This window comes from Gigantopelta aegis, chromosome 7, assembly GCF_016097555.1.
Source record: "Gigantopelta aegis isolate Gae_Host chromosome 7, Gae_host_genome, whole genome shotgun sequence".
In the NCBI taxonomy this organism is placed as follows: Eukaryota; Metazoa; Mollusca; class Gastropoda; order Neomphalida; family Peltospiridae; genus Gigantopelta; species Gigantopelta aegis.
Genome location: NC_054705.1, coordinates 6,887,932 through 6,901,712, shown reverse-complemented (window position 1 = coordinate 6,901,712; position 13,781 = coordinate 6,887,932). Strand labels below are relative to the sequence as shown.

At 37.4% G+C, this 13,781-nt stretch overlaps 2 protein-coding genes across 6 annotated transcripts in view; one reads left to right on the top strand and one right to left on the bottom strand.

The window, feature by feature from the left end:
• LOC121377005 (kinesin-like protein KIF13A) overlaps positions 1-13,781 on the top strand; it is a 397,936-nt gene that overhangs the window by 179,985 nt on the left and 204,170 nt on the right. For all 5 annotated transcript variants that reach the window (XM_041504840.1, XM_041504838.1, XM_041504837.1 and 2 more), the window contains exons 9-10: positions 9,941-10,053; positions 12,847-12,958. In XM_041504840.1, the coding sequence (XP_041360774.1) occupies positions 9,941-10,053; positions 12,847-12,958 (225 nt within the window). The remainder of the gene's footprint in view (positions 1-9,940; positions 10,054-12,846; positions 12,959-13,781) is intronic.
• On the bottom strand, positions 590-4,690 carry LOC121377006. The gene is made up of 2 exons (XM_041504842.1): positions 3,375-4,690; positions 590-2,496 (listed from the first exon to the last, which is right to left on the bottom strand). Exons 1-2 carry the CDS (start codon positions 3,883-3,885, stop codon positions 1,175-1,177), a joined length of 1,833 nt encoding a protein of 610 aa, XP_041360776.1. The 5' UTR covers positions 3,886-4,690; the 3' UTR covers positions 590-1,174.

Below are 13,781 nucleotides of genomic sequence, written 5' to 3'. Positions count from 1 at the left end.
CCTTGCTGCTAATCAGAAAGAGTAGCCCATGTAGTGGCGACAGTGGGTTTCCTCTCAAAATCTGTGTGGTCCTTAACCATATGTCTTATTCCATATAACCGTAAATAAAAATGTGTTGAGTGCGTCGTTAAATAAAACATTTCTTTTTTCTTTCTTCTTTCATAGAAAATATTAAGTTTTATAGAAAGTGTTACCACAGAAAAATATTACTGCAGTTTTCAGTAAACAAAGGAAAGTGAGCCCAGTGGGCTATTTCTCTTTCTAGCCAGTGCTCCACAACTGGTTTATCAAAGGCTGTGGTATGTGCAATCCTGTCTGGGATAGTGTGAGTGAATAATTTTTACATGCTCATATACCACTAGAGTTTCGAGCATGTCCGTTCAGGGGCCTGTCTCTGGATAGCCAGAAATTTACATCCAAAAATTAAATAGGCGGCCTTTAAAATTTTGATGCGCATCTCTAATTAATATAATTAATAAAGAAAATTCTACTCATTAAATTTGATCGCTAGATTAGATCAGGTGGTCAAAAAGACTAGGGTTGGGGGGGGGGGGGGGTAGAGTTGAAAATGGGCAGAATTTTGAAAATGGTAATTAGTAAAAAAAAAGTTAATAGAATTTTGGGATAATGCATATAAAAGATCTCTTGCTTCTAATGGTGCAGGTATGCTATCTAAGACCATTTGTCAAAATTACCAAGTGTTTGAAATCGAATAGCTGATGATTTATAAATCAATGTGCTCTAGTGGTTTCATTAAACAATTAAAACAAACTTTTTTGTCTAGAAAATAAGAGAACATGACTGCAGCCACATAGGCTATTCTTTTATCATCTTGCAAAAGATTTTGTTGAAAGAAAATACTAGTATAAAAAGATAATAAACATTGTAGCTTGTAATAAGTTACGATTTTATTGATGTTAAATGGAAAAGGTAAAATACAGTATGTAAAATTGTCTCCCTTGATATTCATAACAGTAGCGACGGTGTTAAAAGCACCATGAAATTTTGTGAAGTGTTAGTTTTTATTAAAAATTGTTTCTTGTAACAGTCGCAACAAAATTGTTGATGTGTCAATGCTGAGCATCTCGGAAGTTAAAGTCAATGAGTGCTTTCCCTTTGTTTACTCTCACATTGGTATGCTAAAGATACGATTTAGAGTTGTCTCCCATGGCAATCACAACAAAAGTGAAGGAGTCTCGTAAGCGTCGTGGAAAGTGTCTGATTTCTCTGAGTAGGTGCTCTCCCTTTGTTTGAACTTGGTGTGGTGTAGTTTTATTGGGTCCTTGCCTAGCTCGCTCATAATCATGGCCTCCGTTATCCCGTTGTTGGAATCACCGCGGTACATCCTGGGACTGAACCTCTTCCTCTTCTCGCTGCGTGAATCTCGATACTTACACAGCAGGCAGATCATTGGTCCGAGAATCATCCATGAACCAATCACGCATCCGGCTACGATTCCGAAAATAGTACTCGCAGCCATTCCCGTGTTGACAATTTTTGTTTGGGTCGCCGACCCGGCCACAAGGTTGGACTGAGAACCGAGTCTAGGGTGAGTCTGTCCAGTGCTGGCAGACCCGATGGTGTGCAGCTGATGCATGGGCAAAAAGCCTGGTGGTGGCTGCGCTCCAGAGTTCGGTCGGTTGTGGCCCGGATTCCTGTTGGAGGTGTTTTCATGCTGGAATATCGGCAGAAATCCGACCGGTCGATTCTGCTGTGAATGAGAATTTCTGACACCACCAAATCCACCTGATCTGTTTTGTCTAGAATTGACATCTGCCATGTTGGGCAACCGGTGGATCTGGTGGGTAACGATGGCAGACTGTTGACCACCAGCCAGAGCAGTGTGGCCCGGTGCATTGTCGTAGTAAGGATCGTAACTGAAGTCCTCATAATTGTGCCTGTTGTACGGCCGGTCTGTACTTCCACCGGACTGCAGCTCCGTCATGCTCGACTGGAGTTGGTTTTCCGAGTGTTCGTCGTGACCCGAGCGTCTGCTGCCGGTCTCCGACTCCGTCTGGTTGCGAGCTGATTCGGGAGATTCTGACTGCTCATTCTCACCTTGGTCACTGTCTCCTGCCTCATTCCCTTCTTCTTCTTCTGGACCTTCCGTGTCTTTACCATCATTCTCTTTACCTTCATTTTCATTACCCTCATTGTCTGGACTTTCTGTTACTTCACCTTGACCTTCTTGACCTTGACCACCATCTCCTTGACCTTCTGGACCATCCATCTCATCAGCTTCTACCTGCTGGACGATGTCCGGGTATTTGGACATCATGTCCTCTGGCAGCGCGGTGTAGGAGAATCCTCTGGCGTTCAGGAGGTTTAGCATGTCTTCATTCTTGTCGTCCTGGATTTCCTGTGGAGACTCGTACTCCTCTCCAGGTGGGAGAGACTCGCTGGTTGCCGACGGCAGCACCGGGGTAGGGGAGATCACTCCAATCTTTGCAGAGGCTGGGGAGGCTGGGAGTGGCTTTGGAGTTGTGTGATTGTTATCTAAAAACAGAAGAATAGAAATGGGATGAAGTGTGGATTGCTTAGTTTGAAAATAGTTTTTTTATGAATATTCATAAACCTCATATATATATATATATATATATATATATATATATATATATATATATATATATATATATATATATATATAATACCCAGCAGATAGAATATTGTTGACATTCATGTCTTAAATTGTAGGCTACATGTAGCTCAGTAGTAGAATGCTCACCATGAGGTACGTGTTATGGGGTGTAAGATTGATCCCCAATATTGCAATCCTAACCAGTGCACGGACAATGAGAAATGTTTTAACAATTTTGGAACATTTTCAAGTTTGAGAATAAAAATCTTATCACCACTACGGTTTTAGTGGACATTTATGTTCACTTTTTCGCCCACAAACTGGATAACACTGTGCTTTTGATATACCGTTAGTGTAAAATAAAAATGAATGAATGTTTAACGACACCCGAGTTGAAAAATAAACTGTATCACTTGGTGGAGTATATAGCCATGGTTTTAAGAAATACATCTAGAGTGTTGTATTATTAGTGATGACACTGTTTTTAATTTCTGGTGTAACAAAGGCTTTGGTATGTGCTATCCTGTCTATAGGATGGTGCATATAAAATATCCCTTGCTGCTAATCGAAAAGAGTAGCCCATGAAGTGAAGAGTAGCCCATAAATTGGAGACAGCATATTTCCTCACTCAATATCTGTGTGGTCCTTAACCATATGTCCAACGCCATATAACCATAAATAAAATGTGTTGAGTGCATCGTTAAATAAAACATTTCCTTCATTCCTTCTGTTTTTAATTTCTACACTTACAACGTGACTGTTCAGTAATGTGTGAGGACTGTTCTAGTAAACTTACCAGGTAACTTTCCAGCATTGTGTAGAGACCTTTCTTTTCTGCTTTTCAAAGCATTTCCATTCTCTGGTAACATTCTCTTCTGATTATTGCTATCGGATTCCAAATCGGAACTGCTGACATTCATTATCAACTCTTTCATGGAAACATCACTGAACTCGGCACTATGAACACTGGTTCCATCTTTGTGAACAATTTTAGACTCTGCACTAGGAATACGTTTAAATCCACCACTCTTGTCTGCTTGATGAACGTTTAAAAGATTTATTCTGTTCACAGAGTTCGATTTAAGTTCAGATTTGAGAGAATTTATCGGCGATGTCTGTTTAATGGTCTGGGGATACTGTCTCAGTATTTCATTCTGAGACAGTTGTCTGTTTTCCACAGTGGAGTCTGCTAGGTCAGCTACAGTTGAAGACAGAATGAAGAGAACCATAGCAGCAGTTCGAAAACAACATGATGGTTTCTGGAAATTGTGGTTCTTCATGGTGGTGGAATGGTCACAGTCTGACATTTTATTTCACTTTTTTGATTTGTGGGTCTTTGCCACAAAAACTATCACAAATTAGAAGAAAATGCAATCAAGACAGATTTCTGCTTCATCTAAAATCCATTTTTGTTGCTTTCAGTCCTTTTTATCCATTTTCTGTCTTTCTGTTTCTGTAAATAGATTTCCTCTTTTGTTTTAGAAGTACACACAATTCCAAGTTTTCACTATTTCAGCCTTTTTTTCCCTTCAAAATATGTTCTATAAATATTTGGGGGGTTTTCTCAGAAATTTGCTAAATTTCCGTTTTTGTTTCTAAACATTACTGAATACAGCTTATGTTTTTTAAAGATTATTCCATACTCAGGACTTTCTTTTCTCAAGTGATACCCAGTTTTCGCAGGTTGTTCAGTATGGGGTATTGTCGTGATCACTTGATTTATTATAACATGCTTCCGTGAACAGTCGTTACATCAAGATATCTCATGACATTAAGTCTTTAGTGTGTAACATATCACACAACACACGACAGTGCACTCCATACTGGCATTGATGGATGGGTCCCCTGGGATAGGTGTAATCCAAGATGGGCACCTGTCATTCAGGTTAATTGCAATGACTGATGATAATGAGGTCATCATATATTTTGTCTTTGTCTCACACACCTGTAACTATATGTACATTACATATTTATACATCTGTGTTGAAGAAAAACAGGCTTTGCAAATTGCTCCCTTATCTGGGGTTTGTCGGCTTTCTTGCTAGACTGATAATCGGCACCATTTCTCATCATTCCCCAAAGGCTATGTTGTTTTTTATTTCCAATTCTGGAATAAAAAATTCCCAATCTGAATGTGAATAGTTTCCATTTTTATTGTTATTTCAAAATATATTTTGAAAACAATTTATAACTATTGACAAACACTCCTTCCTGGATGTCAAACATTTGGTTATTGTGTCATTGTTGTAGAGAGGAAACCTGCTACTTTTTTTCCATTAGTAGCAATGGATCTTTTATATGCACCATCTCACAGACAGGATAGCACATATCATGACCTTTGATATACCAGTCGTGATTCACTGGCGTTTTCATTCCAACCAGTGCACCACAACTGGTATGTGTCTATGGGAAAGTACATATATAAAAGTACATATATAAAAGTACAGTACATATATAAAAGTACATATATAAAAGATACCTTGTTGCTAAAAGAAAAAATGTATCAGGTTTTCCTCTGATGACTACTAGTCATAATTACCAAATGTTTGACATCCAATAGCCGGTGATTAATTAATTGATGTGCTCTAGTGGTGTTGTTAAACAAATTAAACTTTTGGTTTACTGGCTAGAACATTAATTCATTCCAATTTATTTTTGTGCTTATATCCAATTACGGTTCAAGCATGCTGTCCTGGGCACACACCTCAGCTGTCTGGGCTGTCTGTTCAGGACAGTAGGTTAGTTGTTAGTGGTTAGTGAGAGAAAAGAGGGTGCAGTGTGGTCTCACACCTACCCACTGAATCATTAAAACTTGCTCTGGGTGGGAGCCGGTATTGGGCTGCGAACCCAGTATCTACCGGCCGTATGTCCTATGGCTTAACCACGACACCACAGAGGCAGGTAGCTAGAACAAGAAATAGCCCAATGGGCCCACTAACAGGGATCGATCCTAGCATCAGGCAAATGCTTCACCACTGGGCTACGTCCAATCCTGCAGGGATAATGATCAGCGTGGGGCCTAATTCACAAAGGTCTCTTCGGCTCGGCTAGACAACAAAAAACAAGAAAGAAAGAAATATTTTATTTAACGACACACTCAACACATTTTTTTTAATTTACGGTTATATGGCGTCAGACTTGACCTGTAACTGTACATAATAAATCTATACACACAGTTTCAGCTCAAGTATCTTGTTTGGAAAACTATATGTAGGACAGACAGACAGAGAAAGAGACAGATGGACAGAGACAAAACCTAAGTCCCCTCCAATTAGACCAGTAGGGGAGGAAACAATAGTACGTATATTGCCATGTATTAGCCGACTCCTTGTATAAGCCGACCTCTTAGTTTGACCCTAAATATTATAACAGTGGAAAAACAGCCGTCTAGAGAATAGTACATGTGTGAAGAGAGGGTCGGTGAAAAGCAAGAAGGAAGGAAATGGTTTATTTAACGACGCACTCAACACATTTTTTTATTTTCGGTTATATGGCATCAGACATATGGTTAAGGACCACACAGATATTGTGAGAGGAAACCTGCTGTCGCCACTTCACAGGCTACTCTTTTCGATTCTGCTAGACAACAAAGCATCCTCTTTTCAAGTCTTTTAGCATTGCACTGTGAGATCGCAACGTTGCGAGAGTTTAGTGAATTAGGCCCCTGGCTCCGTATTCATAAACATACTTAAGTCAATGTATGATACTTATTTGTGTACTTTAGGTATGTATTTAGGTATCATACATTGACTTAAGTACGTTTATGAATACAGAGCCTGGTTATTAGTATATGAGGACTGCAGACCTGTAAAAGTGTTACACTATCACAGCACTGACACACTGACAGCTTTATTACAGGTTTACTCATCACCGCGTTGTCTACACCTCCAGGCGCAATCTTCGATCACTTGTTTATTTCACCTGTTTATTTTTCAAACGTGATGGCTGCCAAACAAAAGGCATGACAATTATTTCCCTTTGGGGAATCTTAACAGGAGCTTGTGTTATATAACTTACAATTTGTTTTGGGTTTTTTCTGTATTTTTATTATTATTAATTATTTTTTTTACAGTTGACTTGTGATCCCCAAATGTGTGATGGCAGTAATGTGGTATCTTTCTGTTTTTTTATACAGTACACTCTTTATTTATTCATCTGTTCATCTCTCTGTATTGTATGTATGCATGAATGCATGTATGCATTCATATATCTATCAGTATATTAATTCATCCATCCATTCATCCATCCATATGTCAGTAAATTGTTGCACCTATTCGTCTATCCATCTGTCATCAATTGATTCATCCATCCATCCATCAACCATCCATCCATCCATTCATCCATCAACCATCCATCAACCATCCATCCATCAACCATCCATCCATCCAACCATCCATCCATCCGTCAACCATCCATCCATCCATCAACCATCCATCCATCCATCAACCATCCATCCATCCATCAACCATCCATCCATCAACCATCCACCCATCCGTCAACCATCCATCCATCCGTCAACCATCCATCCATCCATCAACCATCCATCCATCTGTCAACCATCCATCCATTTGCATTGTGCTTGTCTAATTATCCATCTGTCAATCTGTACATCCATGTATATATTCAGGGGGTGGACACAATAACCATAGTTTATTATGTGCTGAGGTCTTATTAAACATTGCTTGTTATATTTATAACTGTCCAAATGTTCATCCATCCATCCATCTCTACATCCATCTATCCATCCATTCATCGGTTCATCCATCCATCCATCCATCTCTATATCCATCTATCCATCCATCCCCGTCGGTGGGCCCATTGGGCTATTTCTCGTTCCAGCCAGTGCACCACGACTGGTATATAAAAGGCAATGGTATGTGCTATCCTATCTGTGGGATGGTGCATATAAAAGATCCCTTGCTGCTAATCAAAAAGAGTAGCCCATGAAGTGGCGACAGCGGGTTTCCTCTCTCAATATCTGTGTGGTCCTTAACCATATGTCTGACACCATATAACCATAAATAAAATGTGTTGACTGTGTCATTAAAGAAAACATTTCCTTTCTTCCATATAACCGTAAATAAAATGTGTTGAGTGCGTCGTTAAATAAACCATATCCTTCCTTCCTTCCTTCATCTGTTCATCCGTCCATCCGTCCATCCAAGAATATTGTGGCATGCATCTATACTTACATCCATGCATTTATTGACATATATTTTGACTAACACACTAATTAATTCATTTCAACGTGACAGTGATTCTTTGACCACAAAGGAAATCAATTTAATAAATTTTTGTGCATGTTTTTTTAAAATAAATACTCTAACAATAGTTATTAAAATAACTCACCTACCTGTAGCAGATTTGAAGACTCAAGCTAGTTGCTATTTAAATAGATTAAGGAATGTTCTCACAATAATGATTCCCTGGCTGAGAGTTAACTTACTTTATATTTTGTTTAGTTAATTTTTGTTTAATTAATTTACATGTCTAGTCCAAAATTATAAGCTATGAGAACATAGGTTACATAATATACAATTGGTTTTCTATCTGTATCATTAATATCCATGCATACATGTATAACCTCGTGATAATAACTATTGTAAACCTCTTTGATAATAACTGTTGTAAACCTCTTTGATAATAACTAGGTATTGTAAATACTGAATGAAAATTTCGATCTGTATACCAAAATGGTAATGTATAATTTTGTATTGTAACTCTGTCACTTCATCCCTGTGGTGGGGACAGGTAACAAATGTAAACAGAGGTTCTGTAAACAAAACAAAAAAAACCTTAAAAAAAACCCTGCCCCCCCCCCCCCCCCCCCCCCCCCAAAAAAAAACAACAACAACTCAACAACAACCCCAAAAACTTATGTTATATGTTTTAACTTCTGCCACAGTTACCACATACAAATCTTGATTTCTTGAGAGCATTCATTTGTCATCTGAGGAAGCCAGTGGCTTTGTGGCAGACAAGGTACAGTCTTTATGGCTTGATGCGAGCAGTTGCTCTTGCTCGCCTAGGCTCATGCAAAATGATTTCTGCGTGGGCAAAAAACTGCTCACCTCATGAGTCATAATATGCTGATAGTGGTAATTTTTTATACAAAATTATTGTTAATATGTTATTGAGAATGAAAGCTCTTCTACATAATTTCAGGAGAGCAGGTTTTTTTATCATCAACAATTTTCAAATGATAAGCATTGTAGTGTATCTATAATACTGTTATAATTGTAAACATTTTGTGTAAAATATTTGCATCCAAAAATATATTGTTAAATAGTTCATATTGATGTTTTTACAATTCAGTTATTCAAGTACATTGTGAACATCACAATTTGTACATGTATTTTGGATATTGTGCTGTTTTTCATAAATAAAAAATGTCTTATTTAATTTTAATTTCTGAACAAAAGAGTATGATGACATTGGAAAGAGATTCTGTTTATACAATACATGGGTGACTGGTAACTCAGTCTTTATAAGCATTTTGCAGATGTGAAATATGAGTTCACCTAAGTAACATAGAATACAGGAAAGGAAAGGGCACAATTTTAACCACTGTTACTAAGTCTAGTAATTTTAAGTCTAAAATGTTAGAGAAGAAACCTAACACCATCAGGACTTCTCTTTCAGAACACCTCCCCCACATAAAGTGTTAAATTAAGAGGGAGGTACGTAGCCCAGTGGTAAAGTGCTCGCTTGATGCGTGGTTGGTTTGGGATCGATCCCCATCGGTGGGCCCATTAGGCTATTTCTCATTCCAGCCAGCGCACCACGACTGATATATCATAGGTCATGGTACATGTATGTGCTATCCTGTCTGGGATAGTGCATTTAAAAGATCCCTTGCTATTAATGAAAAAATATAGCGGGTTTCCTCTATAACTGTCAAAATGACCATATGTTTGACATCCAATAGCCAGTGATTAATAAATCAATATGCTCTAGTGGTGTCATTAAACAAAACAAACTATTTGTTAAATTAATTTAACAATCTCTAGTCTTTTTGCTTATTACATGTACATGTAAAGCAAGTTTGCATATATGTAAAAATTGCAACAGTCCTACTAGGCATAAAATAATACTTAAGTGCTGTCTGCCCCTTGTGATCACAAATGGAACAACCCTAGCTCAAAATGTATTCATGGAGCCAAACTTCTTGGTTCGAGGATATCGTAATAACTGATGTGTTACACTGTTCTGTTTTGTAGATCTGTGGCATCAAACTCCCTGGTTCCAGGATATTTTAATAACTGATGTGTTACACTGTTCTGTTGTGTAGATCTGTGGCACCAAACTCCCTGGTTCGAGGATATCATAATAACTGATGTTTTACACTGTTCTGTTTTGTAGATCTGTGGCGAGAAGGTCAGTAAGTTGAGTTTGGTCGACTTGGCCGGCAGTGAGCGTGCTCAGAAAACAGGGGCTGTTGGCGAGCGACTCAAAGAGGGAAGCAACATTAACAAGTAAGTTTTAACATCCACGAGCTAGTTTTAAGATCTATGAGCTAGTTTTAACATCCATGAGCTAGTTTTAACATCCACAAGCTAGTTTTAAAATCAACAAATAAGGTGAAACATCAAGAAGTAAGTTTTAACATCCATGAGCTAGTTTTAACATCCATGAGCTAGTTTTAACATCCACGAGCTAGTTTAACATCCATGAGTTAGTTCTAACATCCACGAGCTGATTTTAAAATCAACAAATAAGGTGAAACATCAAGTAAGTTTTAACATCCATGAGCTGGTTTTAACATCCATGAGCGAGTTTAATATCCACAAGCTAGTTTTAACATCCACAAGCTAGTTTAACATCCACAAGCTAGTTTAACATTTTAACATACACTAGCTAGTTTTAACATCCACAAGCTAGTTTAACATCCATGAGCTAGTTTTAACATCCACAAGCTTGTTTTAACATCCTTGAGCTAGTTTTAAAATCCACAAGCTAGTTTTAACATCCATTATCTAGTTTTAACATCCATGAGCTAGTTTAACATCCACAAGCTAGTTTAACATCCACAAGCTAGTTTAACATCCACAAGCTAGTTTTAACATCCACGAGCTAGTTTAACATCCACGAGCTAGTTTAACATCCACGAGCTAGTTTTAACATCCATTAGCTAGTTTTAACATCCATGAGCTTGTTTTATCATCCACAAGCTAGTTTTAACAGCCATTAGCTAGTTTAAACATACACTAGCTAGTTTTAACATCCACAAGCTAGTTTAGTTTTAACATCCACAAGCTAGTTTTAACATCCTTGAGCTACATCCACAAGCTAGTTTTAACATCCATTATCTAGTTTTAACATCCATGAGCTTAACATCCACAAGCTAGTTTAACATCCATAAGCTAGTTTTAACATCCACAAGCTAGTTTAACATCCACGAGCTAGTTTTAACATCCACGAGCTAGTTTTAACATCCATTAGCTAGTTTTAACATCCATGAGCTAGTTTTTAGTTTAACATCCACAAGCTAGTTTTAAGCTAGTTTTAACATCCATTAGTTTTAACTCCAGTTTTAACATCCACAAGCTAGTTTTAACATCCATTAGCTAGTTTTAACATCCATTAGCTAGTTTTAACATCCATTAGCTAGTTTAACATCCACAAGCTAGTTTAACATCCATTAGCTAGTTTTAACATCCATTAGCTAGTTTTAACATCAATTAGCTAGTTTAACATCCATTAGCTAGTTTAACATCCACAAGCTAGTTTAACATCCACTAGCTAGTTTAACATCCATTAGCTAGTTTTAACATCCATTAGCTAGTTTTAACATCCACTAGCTAGTTTTAACATCCACAAGCTAGTTTAACATCCATGAGCTAGTTTTAACATCCACAAGCTTGTTTTAACATCCTTGAGCTAGTTTTAAAATCCACAAGCTAGTTTTAACATCCATTATCTAGTTTTAACATCCATGAGCTAGTTTAACATCCACAAGCTAGTTTAACATCCACAAGCTAGTTTTAACATCCACAAGCTAGTTTTAACATCCATTATCTAGTTTTAACATCCATGAGCTAGTTTAACATCCACAAGCTAGTTTAACATCCACAAGCTAGTTTAACATCCACAAGCTAGTTTAACATCCACGAGCTAGTTTAACATCCATGAGCTAGTTTAACATCCACGAGCTAGTTTAACATCCACAAGCTAGTTTAACATCCACGAGCTAGTTTTAACATCCATTAGCTAGTTTTAACATCCATGAGCTTGTTTTATCATCCATGAGCTTGTTTTATCATCCACAAGCTAGTTTTAACAGCCATTAGCTAGTTTTAACATCCAGTAGCTAGTTTTAACATCCATTAGCTAGTTTTAACATCCATTAGCTAGTTTTAACATCCATTAGCTAGTTTAACATCCATTAGCTAGTTTAACATCCACGAGCTAGTTTTAACATCCACAAGCTAGTTTAACATCCACGAGCTAGTTTTAACATCCACAAGCTAGTTTTAACATCCGTTAGCTAGTTTTAACATCTGTTGGCTAGTTTTAACATCCATGAGCTAGTTTTAACATCCATTAGCTAGTTTTAACATCCATGAGCTTGTTTTAAAATCAGTAAGTTAATTTAGCATCATCAAACAAGTTGCAAAATTCATTGGGTAAGTTTTAATGTTAACAAGTAAGTTTTAACATCCACAAGTACTATTAGCATCAATAAGTTAATTCAACAAGTAAGTTGTACAGCAATAAGTAAGTTGAAATGTATCAGCAAGTACGGTCATTGTTAAAATCAAGTATTGCAGTTACCATATGTTATAAAAAAATTAGATTTCTGTTACGTTAGATGTGTAATATCAACTGGGGTGTCATTCAGTAAACATTTCTTTACTGTTTTTCTTTTGATGTGAATCTATGAATCCAATTCCTGTAATATTTCTGTGATTTATACAATGAAAACCCAATGGTATAGTGGGGATCCCGATAAGACAGGTTCTGTTCTCTACTGATGTTTAAAAATGGATCGTGAATAATAGTCTGGTTTTAAGGGAATTCTGGTATACAAAAGGGTCTGGATTTGAGAGGTTTCACTCTCCTTAAATCCCATTAAAGTAAAGCGCTTGCTTGGTGCACAGTCGGTCTAGGATCGATCCCTGTAGGTCAGCCCATTGGGCTATTTCTCGTTCTAGCCAGTGCACCACAACTGATGTATATAAGCAAACTAACTTTTGATGTACAGCAAAGCTATAGTCTGTTCCAAGTCATTTACAGATTCCATTGTACATGTATTTCATCTCTTTCAGGTCGCTGACAACTCTAGGTCTTGTCATATCGGCACTCGCAGACCGATCTGGCAGCAAGAATAAAGGGAAGTTTGTGCCATACCGCGACTCCGTGTTGACATGGTTACTCAAGGTGAGATAACTCTGTATGCCTTGAAGAGACTTACTTTCAGCAGCTAGTAGAAATGTATGGGTTGTCTCACACCGAATCTAGGGGTGGCAGGTCATAGATTGAGGCATACTATGTAGCATTTGCAGTTCTGATGGGATAGCATCCCTCCCCCTTTTTTTTCTCTTTACTCGTGTTTCAGTGTTCGAGTTTATTTTCCTTATTGACTGGGTGAGCTAATGCATATGCTTTCATTAGTTTTATTGAAAAATGTTAACATTGTCACCAGTGGGAGTTGAGTTGGTGTGAGGTAATCAATTTACGTGGAGTCTTGCTGCCATGTTTACTACAACGTCATGCTGTTAGTCTGTGGAGAATCATTTTCTGTCAAGGTTGTTTGTTTTTTTGTAGGGGTTTTTTGTAGGGTTTTTTAAATGGTTTTTGTGGGGGTTTTGTGGGGTTTTTAACCCGGTAAATTATTATTATTATTATTGTTGTTATTATTATTATTATTTTTTAAAGAGTTGTTACAATGGTAAATGCTATGTTTGTATGAACCATATATGATTATTTCAGTCAATTTGCTATAGCTTTATATCTGCACTGACCATATTTGAGCTCTTGAAATGTTTTAAATATAATTTTCCTATCCTTCAGTGTACAGACTCCCATTTTTGTAGGCCGATTTTTGCCTGAATTAAATGAAAATGCTCAAATTTGGATGACAACATTAGCATTACTGCCATAAAAGCTATAAGTTTGAAACTTAATCACTATGCATTTTTACATGGACTACAACTAAAAAAACATGGTGAAAAGGTGTCATGCGAGCTAATATTTCCCCAAA

What these genes read in the sequence shown, in the direction of transcription:
- LOC121377006 (XM_041504842.1), bottom strand. Translation starts at nt 3,885, where the DNA reads ATGTCAGACTGTGACCATTCCACCACCATGAAGAACCACAATTTCCAG. An exon ending in CAATGCTGGAAAGTTACCTG is followed by an intron (nt 2,497 to 3,374) that starts GTAAGTTTACTA and finishes TTCTGTTTTTAG; the next exon opens with ATAACAATCACACAACTCCA.